The sequence below is a fragment of the Oncorhynchus clarkii genome, chromosome 12 (assembly GCF_045791955.1).
Source record: "Oncorhynchus clarkii lewisi isolate Uvic-CL-2024 chromosome 12, UVic_Ocla_1.0, whole genome shotgun sequence".
NCBI lineage: Eukaryota > Metazoa > Chordata > Actinopteri > Salmoniformes > Salmonidae > Oncorhynchus > Oncorhynchus clarkii.
The window spans coordinates 57,540,535-57,556,444 of NC_092158.1; the positions used below are offsets into that span (position 1 = coordinate 57,540,535).

The 15,910-nt window shown below is 42.0% G+C and overlaps 1 protein-coding gene across 1 annotated transcript in view; it reads left to right on the top strand.

Annotated features, from left to right (window-relative positions):
- The window catches only part of LOC139420858 (rabankyrin-5-like), a 49,550-nt gene that overhangs the window by 21,519 nt on the left and 12,121 nt on the right, over nt 1-15,910 (top strand). The window contains exons 15-22 of the mRNA XM_071171220.1: nt 238-406; nt 688-806; nt 8,650-8,806; nt 9,110-9,310; nt 10,145-10,321; nt 10,824-10,971; nt 11,268-11,358; nt 11,545-11,669. Of these exons, the coding sequence (XP_071027321.1) occupies nt 238-406; nt 688-806; nt 8,650-8,806; nt 9,110-9,310; nt 10,145-10,321; nt 10,824-10,971; nt 11,268-11,358; nt 11,545-11,669 (1,187 nt within the window). The remainder of the gene's footprint in view (nt 1-237; nt 407-687; nt 807-8,649; nt 8,807-9,109; nt 9,311-10,144; nt 10,322-10,823; nt 10,972-11,267; nt 11,359-11,544; nt 11,670-15,910) is intronic.

Sequence of the window (15,910 nt, forward strand, 5' to 3'; positions counted from 1 at the left end):
CAGCAGATGCATTTCTCAGTTCTTTATTTCCCCTCAAGGGGAATTTTAATTTGCCATCATAAAAGTCAGATAACGTATCATAAAGAAACTGTGGAGCAGTCTCCCATTTTATACAACAATGCAAAGATGTATGGAAGCACAAGCCATAGGTGATATGATCTGTAGTGTTACACATTGGCTGAGTATCTCTGTGAGGTGTTTATGTAAGTAGGTATAAAAAAAAATCTCTCCCTGCAGAACCCTGGAGGGTGAGACGGCGCTGCAGCTGGCCATCAGTAACCAACTCCCCCTGGTGGTGGACGCCATCTGCACACGGGGGGCCGACATGTCCGTGGTGGACGAGAGGGGACACCCCCCTCTGTGGCTGGCCCTGGAGAACGGTCTCGAGGACATCGCGTCCACACTGGTGAGATTGGAGGAGAGGGGAGGAAGAGGGGGGTAAAGGAGAAAGCGATGGGGGGAGGAAGAGGAAGGGGGTGGTTGTGGAAGTGGGAGCCCACAGATGAATGTAAATAAGAGACTATGTTATCCCATGATGGTTGTATGTGAGAGCCTCAAGTGTTCTAGTCAATAACGTGTATGTCATGAGTAGGGCCAGGAGTCATCCAGGTCAGGAGAGAACTTCTGGTTGGTCCTAGTTTTGAGTGGGATTGGTATGAGAATGTCTGCTTGTTTCTGCTACTGTAGGTCCGACACGGTTGTGATGCCACCAGTTGGAGCTCTGGTCCCTCAGGCTGTCAGCAGACCCTCCTCCACAGGGCTGTGGATGAGAACAACGAGGTCACCGCCTGCTTCCTCATCCGCAGGTCTGTCTGATCACACTCATCCCTCACAACGCACTCATTCCTTTTGATCAAATTAACACATTTATATAATGGAGCGAGTGTTGCCGATGCGTCTCACCTTCTAACGCACTCATCCCTCAACGGGTGGCTGCACTCAGCACTTACTGTGGTCTCACAGCAAATTATACTCATCCTTCTTTATAGCAAATATATTAACTGCCTTTTTATATCTGAGAGTGGCACCTCACCTTTTAATGCCCTTATCCCTCAATGTGCCCATATTCCTTGCATTGCAAGTGCTGTGCTCTACCAACTGAGCTACACAGCAGTGGTTTCCAACATTACATTTTTTTGTAGCATCTTGATGGCATATACAATTCTGCGGCACACCTAAAATTTCCCTATTAATTAATTTAGTGGTAATGACCTGATCGATACTGTAAATCATTATTGTCTGAATGATGCTGTCACCCCCGTGCTTCGCGGTTGGGATGGTGTTCTTTGGCTTGCAAACCGCCCCCCTTTTCCTCCAAACATAGCAATGGTCATTATGGCCAAACCGTTATATTTTTGTTTCATCAGACCAGAGGACATTTCTCCAAAAAGTACAATCTTTGTCCCCGTGTGCAGTTGCAAACCGTAGTCTGGCTTTTTTTGGCGGTTTTGGAGCAGTGGCTTCTTCCTTGCTGAGTGGCCTTTCAGGTTATGTCGATATAGTACTCATTTTACTGTGGATATAGGTGCTTTTATACCCGTTTTTCCTCCAGCATCTTCACAAGGTCCTTTGCTGTTGTTCTGGGGTTGATTTGCACTTTTCGCACCAAAGTACGTTCATCTCTAGGAGACAGAATGCGTCTCCTTCCTGAGCGTTATGACGGCTGCGTGGTCCCATGGTGTTTATACTTGCGTACTACTGTTTGTATAGATGAACGTGATATCCTTCAGGCATTTGGAAATTGCTCCCAAGGATGAACCAGACTTGTGGAGGTCTACAATTTGGTCTTGGCTGATTTCTTTGGATTTTCCCATGATGTCAAGCAAAGAAGCACTGAGTTTGAAGGCTGACCTTGAAATGCATCCACAGGTACACCTCCAATTGACTCAAATTAGGTCAATTAGCATATCAGAAGCTTCTAAAGCCATGACATAATTTTCGGGAATTTTCCAAGCTGTTTAAAGGCACAGTCAACTTAGTGTATGTAAAATGCTGACCCACTGGAATTGTCATACAGTGAAATTAATCTCTGTAAACAATTGTTGGAAAATGTATTGTGTCATGCGCAAAGTAGATGTCCTAACTGACTTGCCAAAACTATAGTTTGTTAACAAGAAATTTGTGGAGTGGTTGAAAAACAAGTTTTAATGACTCCAGTCTAAGTGTATGTAAACTTCCGACTTCAACTGTCCATACAAATTATTAGACCAAAGGTCTAACAGTTCACCTGACACAAGACTGAATCCAAACATTACACTGTTGTGCCTTTTGCATTTACTGTACTTTTTGCGCCATTTGTTGTAACTAATTCTGAAAATACTCAGGATATGGCTGGGCAATAAGGCCCAAATATAGTATCACAATATTTTTCATATCTGCACGATATGAGCAAAAAAGGCCTTATTTTTAACCTAATGTTGCAATTGCTATTTGACTTGCAATTTAGATCAAAACACTTGGGTGAACTGTTGGAATCATGGAAATTCGTTAGTTAGAATATAAGTCATTGAGGGCACTTTGAATACAGTGTTTGCCATGACAACGAATGAAAATGCCAAGGAGTTATTGTGACTGGGTAGGAACCAAAGTGTTGGTCAGTGGTTTTTCTAAGGGACTCTATAATCTTTGCCTACATTAAATGTTTTTTCATGTTGCCAACATATTCATGCATTGGCTATTCCTCTTTGATTTAGAAGAAACTGTTGCACAAACAATATGCTGATTTAGGCCTACGCCATAACGGGTATCAGGCTGTATAGTTCTGATTCAGTAGATTTATTACTGAGCTAGCTAACACAATTTAGCTAAACTTGCTAAGATGTTTGCACAATTTAGCTAAACTTGCTATCTGTTTGCAGAAGTAAGAAACACAAACTAATTGTGCAATTATAGAACGCTTGTGGATTTATATTAATAAGCAAAGCCCTAAACATCGTTGCCATCAACATTGTTGCATGTGCTGCATTGACCATGCAGACTGAACACAAGTCCCTCCCGGTCAAGCAACAACAAATGGGCTCCTTGAGTGACGGGGCAGGGTTAGGTCTGTGTGGAAAGTGGCATTGAGAGAGCGAGTGGAGAGGGATGACTCAAGTAGTGGTGTAAACTATAAAGATGTACGTAAAACACGGCATATCACATTTTTACAAACCAAACATTAAAATTCCATAATACAAGGTAAAGTAAAAACCCAAACTGGTCCTTGCATCAATACCGGTATATAGTAAAATAAGGTACACCGCTCAGCCCTACCTCTGGATACATTCAGTAACAGGAGACTATTCCTGGAAAATGTGGGCTAGGTGCAACCAAAACATTTACAAGGGTTTGAATGAGGACTAACTGGTGTCTCCAAGTGGGTGCACACCTTTCCAAAGTGTGCACAGTTCCTAAGACATTTCAATGCGCTTCTATGACTCAAAGAAGATTCTTCAACTATAAGGTACTTTTTGGAGCTCTCTTAGCTGTGCCGTTTAGGAAATAGAGCAAGCACACTTTAAGGTCATTTGGAACACATCCCTGCATCCCTGCCATCACACAATTACTCTTTAGGCAATCCAAAAACGGTGTAGTATAAATCGCAATCTGCGTAAGGTGGGCATAATTTGAAAGTTTATTCTGTTGCCAACATGACTAGCTACATTATAAAATACGGTCTTAGGCATAAGCTTTCACAAGGCAATTCAGAGAAATGGATCACAATTTTGGTGCGCATAGAAAGTCATGAGGGGGTCTGACAAAGTGCGCAGAAGCAGAGCGTATCTCCCATTGAGCTATAAAAGAGGGCCGCAAACAGATATATTCCCTGTGTGATCACTACCGTCTCTCTCGAAATGAATGACTGAGCACAAAATGCACCCCTGCCCTACAAATAGAATATCAGATTTCAGAGCGTGATGTCAGATATGTTCTATCAGAATGGGTGCTTCATCCAATATCCTGTATGACAGCTGTGAGCAGCCAGTCGCATCCCCCTAACCAGCCATTAGCCTACTCAGCTGCTTCTTATCGTCCGTTCTTTCTGCGCATCGCCATCAGTTTTGAAATCTTATTTAGACATGATGGCAAGCTGTGGTGTGCAGACAGTGATGGGGTTTGTTATATTTGTTTAATTATTGGCGTGGCAAACCCTGTGGTATCACTATTGTCATGACTGTCCTGTGAGGATCACGTTCCAATTTGGTGGGATTGTGACAGGAACCAGGCTTCTCTTTCTCCCACAGAGGGGAGAGGGAGGGTGCTGGATGGTTGACCGTTCATACCCGGTCGTAAAGTTAAGCACGAGAGATCTTGTCCTCTCTCTCTTTCTCCGTTTTAGTATCAACCAAAGGAATGCCTTTGTCTAGAGACTTTTGCCCACCCAAAACTCTAATGTCCAAAAAGTGAATATCGGAACAATATTTCTAACAGAAGAATGTGGGGAATGGTCAGTCGGTAGATGTAGAAAACTAACTTGGTTTTTTTTACATTTGTGATGTCAGTTGAAATACTGTAACTTGGAATACTGTAACTGTAATCTGTCAAGTTTTCATCCAATATGTGGTGCATACAATATGACAAATTATGAAAGTCATTTTGTTAAGATTGGAATGTGAATTTAGGAGTCATAAGAGAACTTGTAATCATATCCTTTGCACATTAAGTAGCCACGCCCCGAGGTGAGGTCAGAGAGCTTGTCACCATGACCAAGAGTGCATAAAGACTTGGAACAGGTTTCAACCTTGAAACGTGAGGCGGGTAGCTTCATGTTGGAAATGGTTGACGCTTTGAACCTCAACACGAGGTGAAGAAATGAACTCAACTTCCTTTGGACTAGAGAGACGAAGAGATGTAGCTTATGTACATCGTTGTCTGAATCCTGAATACCAACACGAGGAGGAAGAGGCGAGAAGCTCACTTCAGATAATCACTGGTACAGCTGATTAGCTGTCTTAAGTCAGATATTGAGAAAAGCAAGTAAAAGTGAGACTATCATACTACGCTCATCATCAATGGGAACTGACGGGCTACGGTTCGTGTGCAAGTTATATGATTAATATGAGGACAGTCCTAGAATGTATCCACGATAAGTGTCCTCGTTCTCTCTCTCTCTGTCTCTCTCTCATATATATATATATATATATATATATATATATATATATATATATATATATATATATATATATATATATATATATATATATATATATATATATATATATATATATATAGCATGGAGCCCCAGACCGAGGGTGATTGACCGTCATCTTGAACTTCTTTCATTTTCTAATAATTGCGCCAACAGTTGTTGCCTTCTCACCAAGCTGCTTGCCTATTGTCCTGTAGCCCATCCCAGCCTTGTGCAGGTCTACAATTTTATCCCTGATGTCCTTACACAGCTCTCTGGTCTTGGCCATTGTGGAGAGGTTGGGGTCTGTTTGATTGTGTGTGGACAGGTGTTTCTTATACAGGTAACGAGTTCAAACAGGTGCGGTTAATACAGGTAGTGAGCGGAGAACAGGAGGACTTCTTAAAGAAAAACTAACAGGTCTGTGAGAGCTGGAATTCTTACTGGTTGGTAGGTGATCAAATACTTATGTCATGCAATAAAATGCAAATTAATTACTTAAAAATCATACAATGTGATTTTCTGGATTTTTGTCATAGATTCCGTCTCTCACAGTTGAAGTGTACCTATGATAAAAATTATAGACCTCTACATGCTTTGTAAATAGGAAAACCTGCAAAATCAGCAGTGTATCAAATACTTGTTCTCCCCACTGTATATAACAAACTATAGCTTTGGCAAGTTGGTTAGGACATCTACTTTGTGCATGACACAATTGTTTCACTTATAATTCACTGTATGACAATTCCAGTGGGTCAGAAGTTTACATACACTAAGTTGACTGTGCCTTTAAACAGCTTGGAAAATTCCAGAAAATTATGTCATGACTTTATAAGCTTCTGATAGGCTAATTGACATCATTTGAGTCAATTGGAGGTGTACCTGTGTATGTATTTCAAGGCCTTCCTTCAAACACCGCGCCTCTTTGCTTGACATCATGGGAAAATCAAACAATAGCACGCAAGTTTGCAACTGCACATGGGGGAAAGATCATACTTTTTGGAGAAATGTCCTCTGGTCTGATGAAACAAAAATATAATTGTTTGGCCATAATGACCATCATCATGTTTGGAGGAAAAAGAGGCAGGCTTGCAAGCCGAAGAACACCTTCCCAACCGTGAAGCACAGGGTGGCAGCATCATGTTGTGGGGGTGCTTTGCTGCAGGAAGGATTGGTGCACTTCACAAAATAGATGGCATCATGAGAACGGAAAATTGTGGCTATATGGGTCTTCCAAATTGTGGTCGCAAATGGGTCTTCCAAATGGACAATGACCCCAAGCATACTTCCAAAGTTGTGGCAAAATAGCTTAAGAACAACAAAGTCAAGGTATTGGAGTGGCCATCACAAAGCCCTGACCTCAATCCTATAGGAAATGTGTTGGCAGAACTGAAAATGCGTGTGCGTGCAAGGAGGCCAACAAATCTGACTCAGTTACAGGAGCTCTGTCAGGAGGAATGGGCCAAAATTCACCCAAATTATTGTGGGAAGCTTGTGGAAGGCAACCTGAAATGTTTTATCCAAGTTAAAAAATTTAAAGGCAATGCTACCAAATACTAATTGAGTGTATGTAAACTTCTGACCCACTGGGAATGTACTGAAATAAATAATTCTCTCTACTATTATTCTGACGTTTCACATTCTCAAAATAAAGTGTTGATCCTAACTGACCTAAGACAGTTATTTTTTTACAAGGATTAAATGCCAGGAATCGTGAAACTGAGTTGAAATGTATTTGGCTAAGGTGTATATAACTTCCAACTTCAACTGTATCTGTTGTAACAAGCAGTCATTTCTTGTCAGTCCGCTAAGGACCTTTTTCATGTAAAGGGTGTATGTTTATTGTGTTATTATTTAGTAAGCGAGTAAATAAATAATTAAACCAGTATGTGTAGTACTGAATAATGATGTAGGCTGGGGTTTTTGCAGATCCAAGAAGTTTACGAATGGTCAGAATGATGATAAGAGGTAATAATTATGAAGATGGCTGTTTATCGATGAAATGGGCCCTTCAAGTTTAATTCGGGAGATGGTAACTCTCTAAACAACTTCTTCCGTGGTGCCCCAAATCCTAATGAGTTAATTGTAACAATTCATTTAATTGAGTAACAAGTCAACATATTTTGTGGATTAAATAGGTAATTAGATTAATGAAAGTAAAGTCACGACACTATACTACTCGGTATCGTGATACTTAGCCTGGTATCACATTAGTAAAATGTTGGTATTGTGACAACCCCACTCTGAAAATAGGCTATTTTTTTTGCGTTTTTCTGTGCTAAATGTCTTTGTCACCTTTTTGGACCCTCACAAGTTTGCATCCCTGATTTATAATCCTCAATGCCTCATCTTTCAAAATGCATCGAGTCATCTTAATTTACAGCATTAACCTCACTTGGACAACAAAACATTGCAAATGTTGCCCAATTACCGTGAGGGATGGGGGCACGGTGCTCGTTCAAACCCATATGGTGATGTGACGTGCAGAGCCAGAGCTCTGATGTCATGTATCGCACGTTAGTGTACAGCCACTACGTTCCAATTTGGCCGCTTATTAGTGTATTGTTGTTTGGCTGCTAACTCAAACACTTTATTTACTTTAACACAGACACCTATAGAGTTTGGCCAACTTTTACACTAGCTGCCATGTTAGCACCTTTCAGCAGTCCCATTTATCCATTCTTTATTTATGGAGTGATAATTCTCCAGATTCCAGATTCCAGAGTTGAATCTACACTGAACATAAACACAACAGGTAAAGTGTTGCTCCCGTGTTTCATGAGCTGAAATAAAAAATCCCAGAAATGTTCCTTATTTCTCTAAAAATGTTGTGCACAAATTAGTTTACATCCCTGTTAGTAAGCATTTCTCCTTTGCCAATATAATCCATCCACCTGACAGGTGTGGCATATCAAGTAGCTGATTAACAGCATGATCAGGACAATAAAAGGCCAATCTAATATGTGCAGTTTTGTCACACAATGCTATAGATGTCTCAAGTTTTGAGGGAGTGCGCAATTTGGCATGCTGACTGCAGGAATGTCCACCAGAGCTGTTGACAGAGAATTTAATGTTAATTTCTCTACCATACACTGCCTCCAAAGTCGTTTTAGAGAACTTGGCAGTATGTCCAACTGGCCTCACAACTGCAGACCACGTGTAACCAAGTCAGCCCAGGACCACCATATTGGGGGGTAGTATTTCTGTCTGTAATAAATATATTTTGTGGGGAATAATCTATTCTGTTGGCTGGCCCTGGCTCCCCAGTGGCTGGGCCTATGCCCTCAAAGGCTCACCCTTGGCTGCACCCCTGCCCAGTCTTGTGAAGTCCATAGATTGGGGCCTAATGAATTTATTTAAATTGACTGATATGAACTGTAATTCAGTAAAATATTTGAAATTGTTGCGTTATTTAAATATTTTTATTCAGCATAGTTGAGGAATCCATCTTGGTTCTGAATGAGTCAGCAAGAGGAAGTAGTTTCATGATTAACCAGTGTGATCTGTGCCTAATGTCTAATCTAACCCGGTCTCTCCTCTAGTGGTTGTGACGTAAACAGCCCACGGCGTCCAGGTCTTAACGGAGAGGGGGATGAGGAGGCCAGGGACGGACAGTCACCCCTCCATCTGGCAGGCAGCTGGGGGCTGGAGGAGGTGGTGCAGTGCCTTCTGGAGTTTGGGGCAAATGTCAACACACAGGTATGTCTCACTTACTTACTTACTTACTTCCTTAGACTTTTTATTCCTCCTAGGCCGTCTACTGCAGTTTTTCAGCATATGCAGTCTCACTGACTGTCAATCCACAGGTCAGTTTCACCAGGCAGTCATTCCTTTAAGCACAGGCATCTCCCACTCCTCACTTTTATTAGATTCTTCCACTTTGAGAGTCGTGGTCCAAAAGCATGCTTAATGAGTGAGTGATGAATGAGTGAGTGAGGAGTATCTCGTGTCTGTCCCATCAAACCCCGTTTATTGTGGCTAATATGAGCTGTGTCTACCCAGGACGCAGAGGGTCGAGCGCCTATCCACATTGCCATTAGCAACCAGCACAATGTCATCATCCAGCAGCTCATATCCCACCCGGACATACGTCTGAACGCTCGTGATCGCCTGGGCATGACCCCCTTTGCCTGCGCCATGACACACAAAAACAACAAGGCTGCAGAGTCCATCCTCAAGAGAGAGCCCGGGGCTGCCGAACAGGTGAGAGACATACACAGGCATGGGCAATTGAAATTATTTCACTATTCAAATTATATATTTGGGGGGGGGGGGGGTTAGATTATCTGGGTAATCTAAATAAATATTACATTTTATATATATTTTAAACTTAATTGGAGACTTTCTCTGGATAGAGCCATCATTTGAAAGCGTGTTCTATTGCCAACATGTTACAAAATACGATCGTAATTGTAGTGCGCCTAGAATAGTCCGGTGCGTTCAAGTCGAGTTCCCTGCCAAATCTTTTCACAATACGACAAACATAGCCTCATTCTGTTCAGAACAACCCAACATATGATGCTATGTCATCTTGTAGCTTTAGATCAAGCATAGTGATCATAAACATTGACACTGTGTATGACATTACTTTTATGATCTGGATATGTGAAGTGCACGTTTTTTGACATCAACGCGGTAATTATTATAATCCTCTTTCAAAATACTTTGAGTCCTATTTAAAGCAGTTCCCTCACTCCGACGATAAAACATTTGCAATGTCACCCAATTAGCGGGAGTGATGGGAGTAACTTCTTTTCTCGTGTCAGTCAAAACAATACTGCGCTGTGAAGTGGAGACCTTGAGCTCTCACATAATGTATAAGGTGTTACTGTACAGCCACTGTGTTCCAATTTAGCTGCTTATCAGTTTTCAAATCTGCTATTTTGAGTCCGTATACAGGTACGAGTGTAAAGAGTTAAAAGTAGGCCGAATCCTAACGTCAGTTCGGATATTTAAATAACCGTGCCCATCCCTACTTTGTTACAAACATTGTGTATGATGAAGTCTAACCCCCACCATCCTTCTCTTTCCTCTCAGGTGGACAACAAAGGGCGTAACTTCCTGCATGTGGCGGTGCAGAACTCTGACATCGAGAGTGTTCTGTTCCTGATCAGTGTCCAGGCCAACGTGAACTCCCGGGTGCAGGACGCTGCCAAGCAGACTCCTCTACACCTGGCTGTTCAGGCTGGCTCTGAGATCATCGTCCGCAACCTAGTAATGATGCCTACCCTACCTCCTCACCAGTAGCTAAGCGGCTTTCTCACCAGTGTGAGAAGCTGTAATTGTGTGAATAGCTGTGTCTTTGGGCTCTATTTTAGCAAGCCTAAGTCGATCTTGGCGCTCTTGCGTGGCGCTGTAGCACAGTGGGAATTGATGCATTTATAACTTACAGGTGTGACGTGGGCTTGACCACTCACTGGCCAATCAACATGCTCCATGGCTTAATACTGTAACTGTGTGGTGGTATTATCCAAACCCAGCACAATAGAGCCCCAATTGTCTGTCTAGGGTGTTTCGTCATAATTGCAGTCATGGTGTGCAGACGATCAAATTGTGAAGTGTTTAATGTCAGGAACCACATTTAATATGCTGTTCTGAGATACGCAACTCAAATGTAAAAGAGACAACCTGGAATGCAACCAATGTCTGTGTGCATGTCTGAGATGCTTGTGTGTCTGATTTCGACTCTTATCTGACTCTTGTATGTCCATTGCAGCTGCTGGCAGGGGCCAAAGTGAATGAGCTGACCAAACACAGACAGACAGCTCTACACCTGGCAGCCCAGCAGGACCTGGCTACTGTCTGCTCTGTGCTGCTGGAGAATGGAGTGGACTTCACCGCTCTGGATGAGAATGGCAACAACGGTACTGACTGAGCCGTAATCTAGGCTGTAACACAAATGGCACCTGTTCTGAGATAGCTATGATTCCCTATATATAGTGCACTACTTTTGACCAGGGAAGTAGAGATGATGGTGCCATTTGGGACACAACCGTAGATGGGGCTGTTTCAGCTTAGATTAATTTTCCAACTCCTGAAATTGAATTAGTTTGAAATTCTGCTATGCAGTGCCATTACCCTGCACTCTCTTGTTTCACTGTTTCTTTGTCTCTCATCTCAGTTTAGCTCGTGTTAATACTCAGGTATTTTCTCTCCTCAGCCCTGCACCTGGCCGTAATGCAGGGTCGCCTTAATAACGTGCGTGCCCTTCTCACAGAGTCCAACATTGATGCGGAGGCCTTCAATCTCAGGTACACTCCCTCAACAGTACTTCAGTTCTGTTTTACAGTTCAAATTGATTTACTTAATGTAAAAACACATTGGTCATCTTCCTTGCCGAAGCTCTTACATTAAAAACAGCAAGTAAGATCAAGATGTTGAAGGACAAAGGGAAAGGCTTAATGTGTTTGTTCACTGAGCTATTTTTTGTTTTGTAGGGGCCAGTCACCGATGCACGTTCTGGGGCAATATGGGAAAGAGAATGCGGCGGCCATCTTTGAACTGTTCTTGGAATGTATGCCTGAGTACCCTCTGGACAAACCGGACAATGAAGGGAACACAGGTAGGACTGAGTAATATATCACTTTTAATTCAAATGTAATGTTTTAGGGTGATATTCCAGATACCTGTATTGCAAAAATCATTTTGTTTTTTAGCATTTATGTCCACTTGTTGTCTTTTTGGTCTCATCTCCTTCGCTCCTTCTGCTGTGACTGCACACCTTCCCATTTACACACCAAGCCCCTTCCCCTGCCACTCACAATAAAAATGATTTGAGATCACTTCTTCCTCTCTGACAAGCGGTTTCAACTCACTATTTCAGTTTTGGTCCCACAGTGTCAGTCATATTGACACCGAAAGACTTTGAGACATTATTTTACTGTAACCTTTCTAATGATACATTTGTTTATGTATCAACTACTCAAATTGCACGCAGAGCAGAAACTACTAAAACTGGAGTATTAAGAACATTGATTCTGGAAAATTAATTCTCAGTTTGTCGCACACTGGTAGCATTTTAGCCAAAGACTGTTATATTGGCTGTCTAGTTTGTTTTATAAATGTGCAATAAGCATAAAGCACAATTTATATGAGGAATTGGCAACTCGTTCTCATTCCGAGAAATAAGGTAGATTTTAACATCTGAACAAAGTGCACACGGTAGCATGCTTTACATTCAGTTGGAGACGGACAGAAGTGTTTTCATAACAATTCAACTGTTCTACCTTGTTAGCTAGCAAATGGATCCAATTTGGCTAAACTTGAATTATAAAGATTAGCTGGCTACTGACTAGCACGTGGGCTTGTGCTGAGAGATTGTTTGAGACCTGTGTTTATTTTCTATAAATTAAGAAGTTAATCATTATTAGTGAATGTGCATTATGCATGTTTCCGGTTGAAATATTTAACAAAAAGGGCATTTACATAGACATATTTGAAAGCCATATCAGTGAATATTACAAAAATTAGATTAAACTATATTGATCAAATAATACCTTATTAGTTGGTCTTTTGGTTGTGCAAGGCTTATATTTATCCGAGGTACAATTTCACAAGCCCTGAATTTATTAAATTATTGCAGACTGTTTGCAATGCATTGTATTTTACCTTGTTCAGTCGTAGCCAAAAGTTTTGAGTGACACAAATATTAATTTTCACAAAGTCTGCTGCCTCAGTTTGTATGATGGCAATTTGCATATACTCCAGAATGTTATGAAGAGTGATCAGATGAATTGCAATTAATTGCAAAGTCTTTCTTTTCCATGCAAATGAACTGAATCCCCAAAAAACATGTCCACTGCATTTCAGTCCTGCCACAAAGGGACCAGTGGACATCATGTCAGTGATTCTCTCGTTAACACAGGTGTGAGTGTTGACGAGGACAAGGCTGAAGATCACTCTGTCATGCTGATTGAGTTCGAATAACAGACCTGAAGCTTCAAGAGGAGGCTGGTGCTTGGAATCATTGTTCTTCCTCTGTCCACCATGGTTACCTGCAATTAAACACGTGCCGTCATCATTCCTTTTCACAAAAGGGCTTCACAGGCAAGCATATTGCAGCCAGTAAGATTGCACCTAAATCAACCATTTATCGGATCATCAAGAACTTCAAGGAGAGCGGTTCAATTGTTGTGAAGAAGGCTTCAGGGCGCCCAAGAAAGTCCAGCAAGCGCCAGGACCGTCTCCTAAAGTTGATTCAGCAGCGTGATCGGGGCACCACCAGTACAGAGCTTGCTCAGGAATGGCAGCAGGCAGGTGTGAGTGCATCTGCACGCACAGTGAGGTGAAGACTTTTAGAGGATGGCCTGGTGTCAAGAAGGGCAGTAAAGAAGCCACTTTTCTCCAGGAAAAACATCAGGGACAGACTGATATTCTGAAAAAGGTACAGGGATTGGACTGCTGAGGACTGGGGTGAAGTCTTTTTCTCTGAGTCCCCTTTCAGATTGTTTGGGGCATCCGGAAAAAAGCTTGTCCGGAGAAGACAAGGTGAAGGCTACCATCAGTCCTGTGTCATGCCAACAGTAAAGCATCCTGAGACCATTCATGTTTAGGGACCAGTGGACATCATGTCAGTGATTCTCTCGTTAACACAGGTGTGAGTTTTGACGAGGACAAGGCTAGAGATTATTCTGTCATGCTGATTGAGTTCGAATAACAGACTGGAAGCTTCAAAAGGAGGGTGGTGCTTGGAATCATTGTTCTTCCTCTGTCAACCATGGTTACCCGCAAGGAAACATGTGCAATCATCATTGCTTTGCACAAAAAGGGCTTTGCAGGCAAGGATATTGCCATTTAGTTGATTATCAAAAACTTCAAGGAGAGCGATTCAATTGTTGTGAAGAAGGCATACGGGCGCCCAAGAAAGTCCAGCAAGCGCCAGCACCGTCTCATAAAGTTGATTCAGCTGCGGGATCGGGGCACCACCTGTACAGAGCTTGCTCAGGAACGGCAGCAGGCAGGTGTGAGTGCATCTGCACGCACAGTGAGGCGAAGACTTTCGGAGGATGGCCTGGTGTCAAGAAGGGCAGCAAAATAAGCCACTTCTCTCCAGGAAAAACATCAGGGACAGACTGATATTCTGTAAAAGGTACAGGAATTGGACTGCTGAGGACTGGGGTGAAGTCATTTTCTCTGAATCCCATTTCTGATTGCTTGGGGCATACAGAGAAGACAAGGTGAGCACTACCATCAGTCCTGTGTCATGCTTCTCAGCCAAGGGAGTGGGATCACTCACAATTTTGCCTAAGCCATGAATAAAGAATGGTACCAACACATCCTCCGAGAGCAACTTCTCCCAACCATCCAGGAACAGTTTGGTGACGAACAATGCCGTTTCCAGCATGATGGAGCACCTTGCCATAAGGCAAAAGTGATAGCTAAGTGGTTTGGGGAACAAAACATCTATTTTGGGTCCATGGCCAGGAAACTCCCCAGACCTTATCCCATTGAGAACTTGTGGTCAATCCTCAAGAGGCGGGTGGACAAACAAAAACCCACAAATTCTGACAAACTCCAAGCATTGATTATGCAAGAATGGGCTGCCATCAGTCAGGATGTGGCCCAGAAGTTAATTGACAGCATGCCAGGGCGGATTGCAGAGAGAGGTCTTGAAAAAGAAGGGTCAACTCTGCAAATATTGACTCTTTGCATCAACTTCATGTAATTTTCAATAAAAGCCTTTGACACATGAAATGCTTGTAATTATACTTCAGTATTCCATAGTAACATCTGACAAAACTATCTAAAGACACTGAAGCAGCAAACTTTGGAAATTAATATTTGTCATTATCAAAACTTTTGGCCACGACTGTACAACAAAGCTTATTTAGAGAGAACATTTCATATCGAGATGTATATCATGAATCACCCATAAGTCTAGATGTGATTTTTCAGGCCATATCTCGCCCAGCCCTGAACACCGGTAGGAAGGAGAGCAGGGTGCTGAGGTAATCTTTTATCTGACTGGCAGGATCTCAAGGCCCTTTGGGTTGAGTGTTTCTGTCCTTACTAACAGCTGCCTTATTCTCAAATGTCTGACTTGTGTAAGTCATTTTTAATGACATTTACAGTGCCTTCAGAAAGTGTTCATACCCCTTGTTGTTTTTACAGACTAAATTCAACAATTGTGCAGGGGGTGGGCAACTCCTCAAGGGCCTGATTTGGTGTCACACTTTTTCTCATCCCTAGCAAACACAGCTGATTAATCAAATTGAATTCTAAACTGAAGATAATTATTAGGTGATTATTGGAGTCAGCTGTGTTAGCTGGGGCAAAACTTTGACAGCAATCAGGCCCTTGAGGACTGTAATTGCCCAGGCCTGCATATTGATAACATGTATTTTTTAAATAATGTATGAACACTTTCCCATAAGTCTCTAAGAGCTTTACACGCCTAGATTGTACATTATTTGGCCATTTTTATTATTTAGCTTGACAGCGCTTGAAGAATTTGATTGTTGAGCATTGCTAGAAAGCCATTTTTCAAGTATTGCCATACATTTTCAAGCTGATTTAAGTCAAACTAACTAAGCCACTCAGGAACATTCAATGTCATCTTGGTAAGCAACTCGTGTAGATTTGGCCTTGTGTTATAGGTTATTGTCCTGCTGAAAGATGAATTTGTCTCCCAGTGTCTGTTGGAGAGCAAACTGAACCAGGTTTTCCTCTATGATTTTTCCTGTGCTTATGACTATATTGTTTCTTTTTACCCCCCCAAAAAACTCCCTAGTCATTGCCAATGACAAGCATACCCATAACATGATGCAGCCATCTCCATGCTTGAACATATGAAGTGGTACTCCT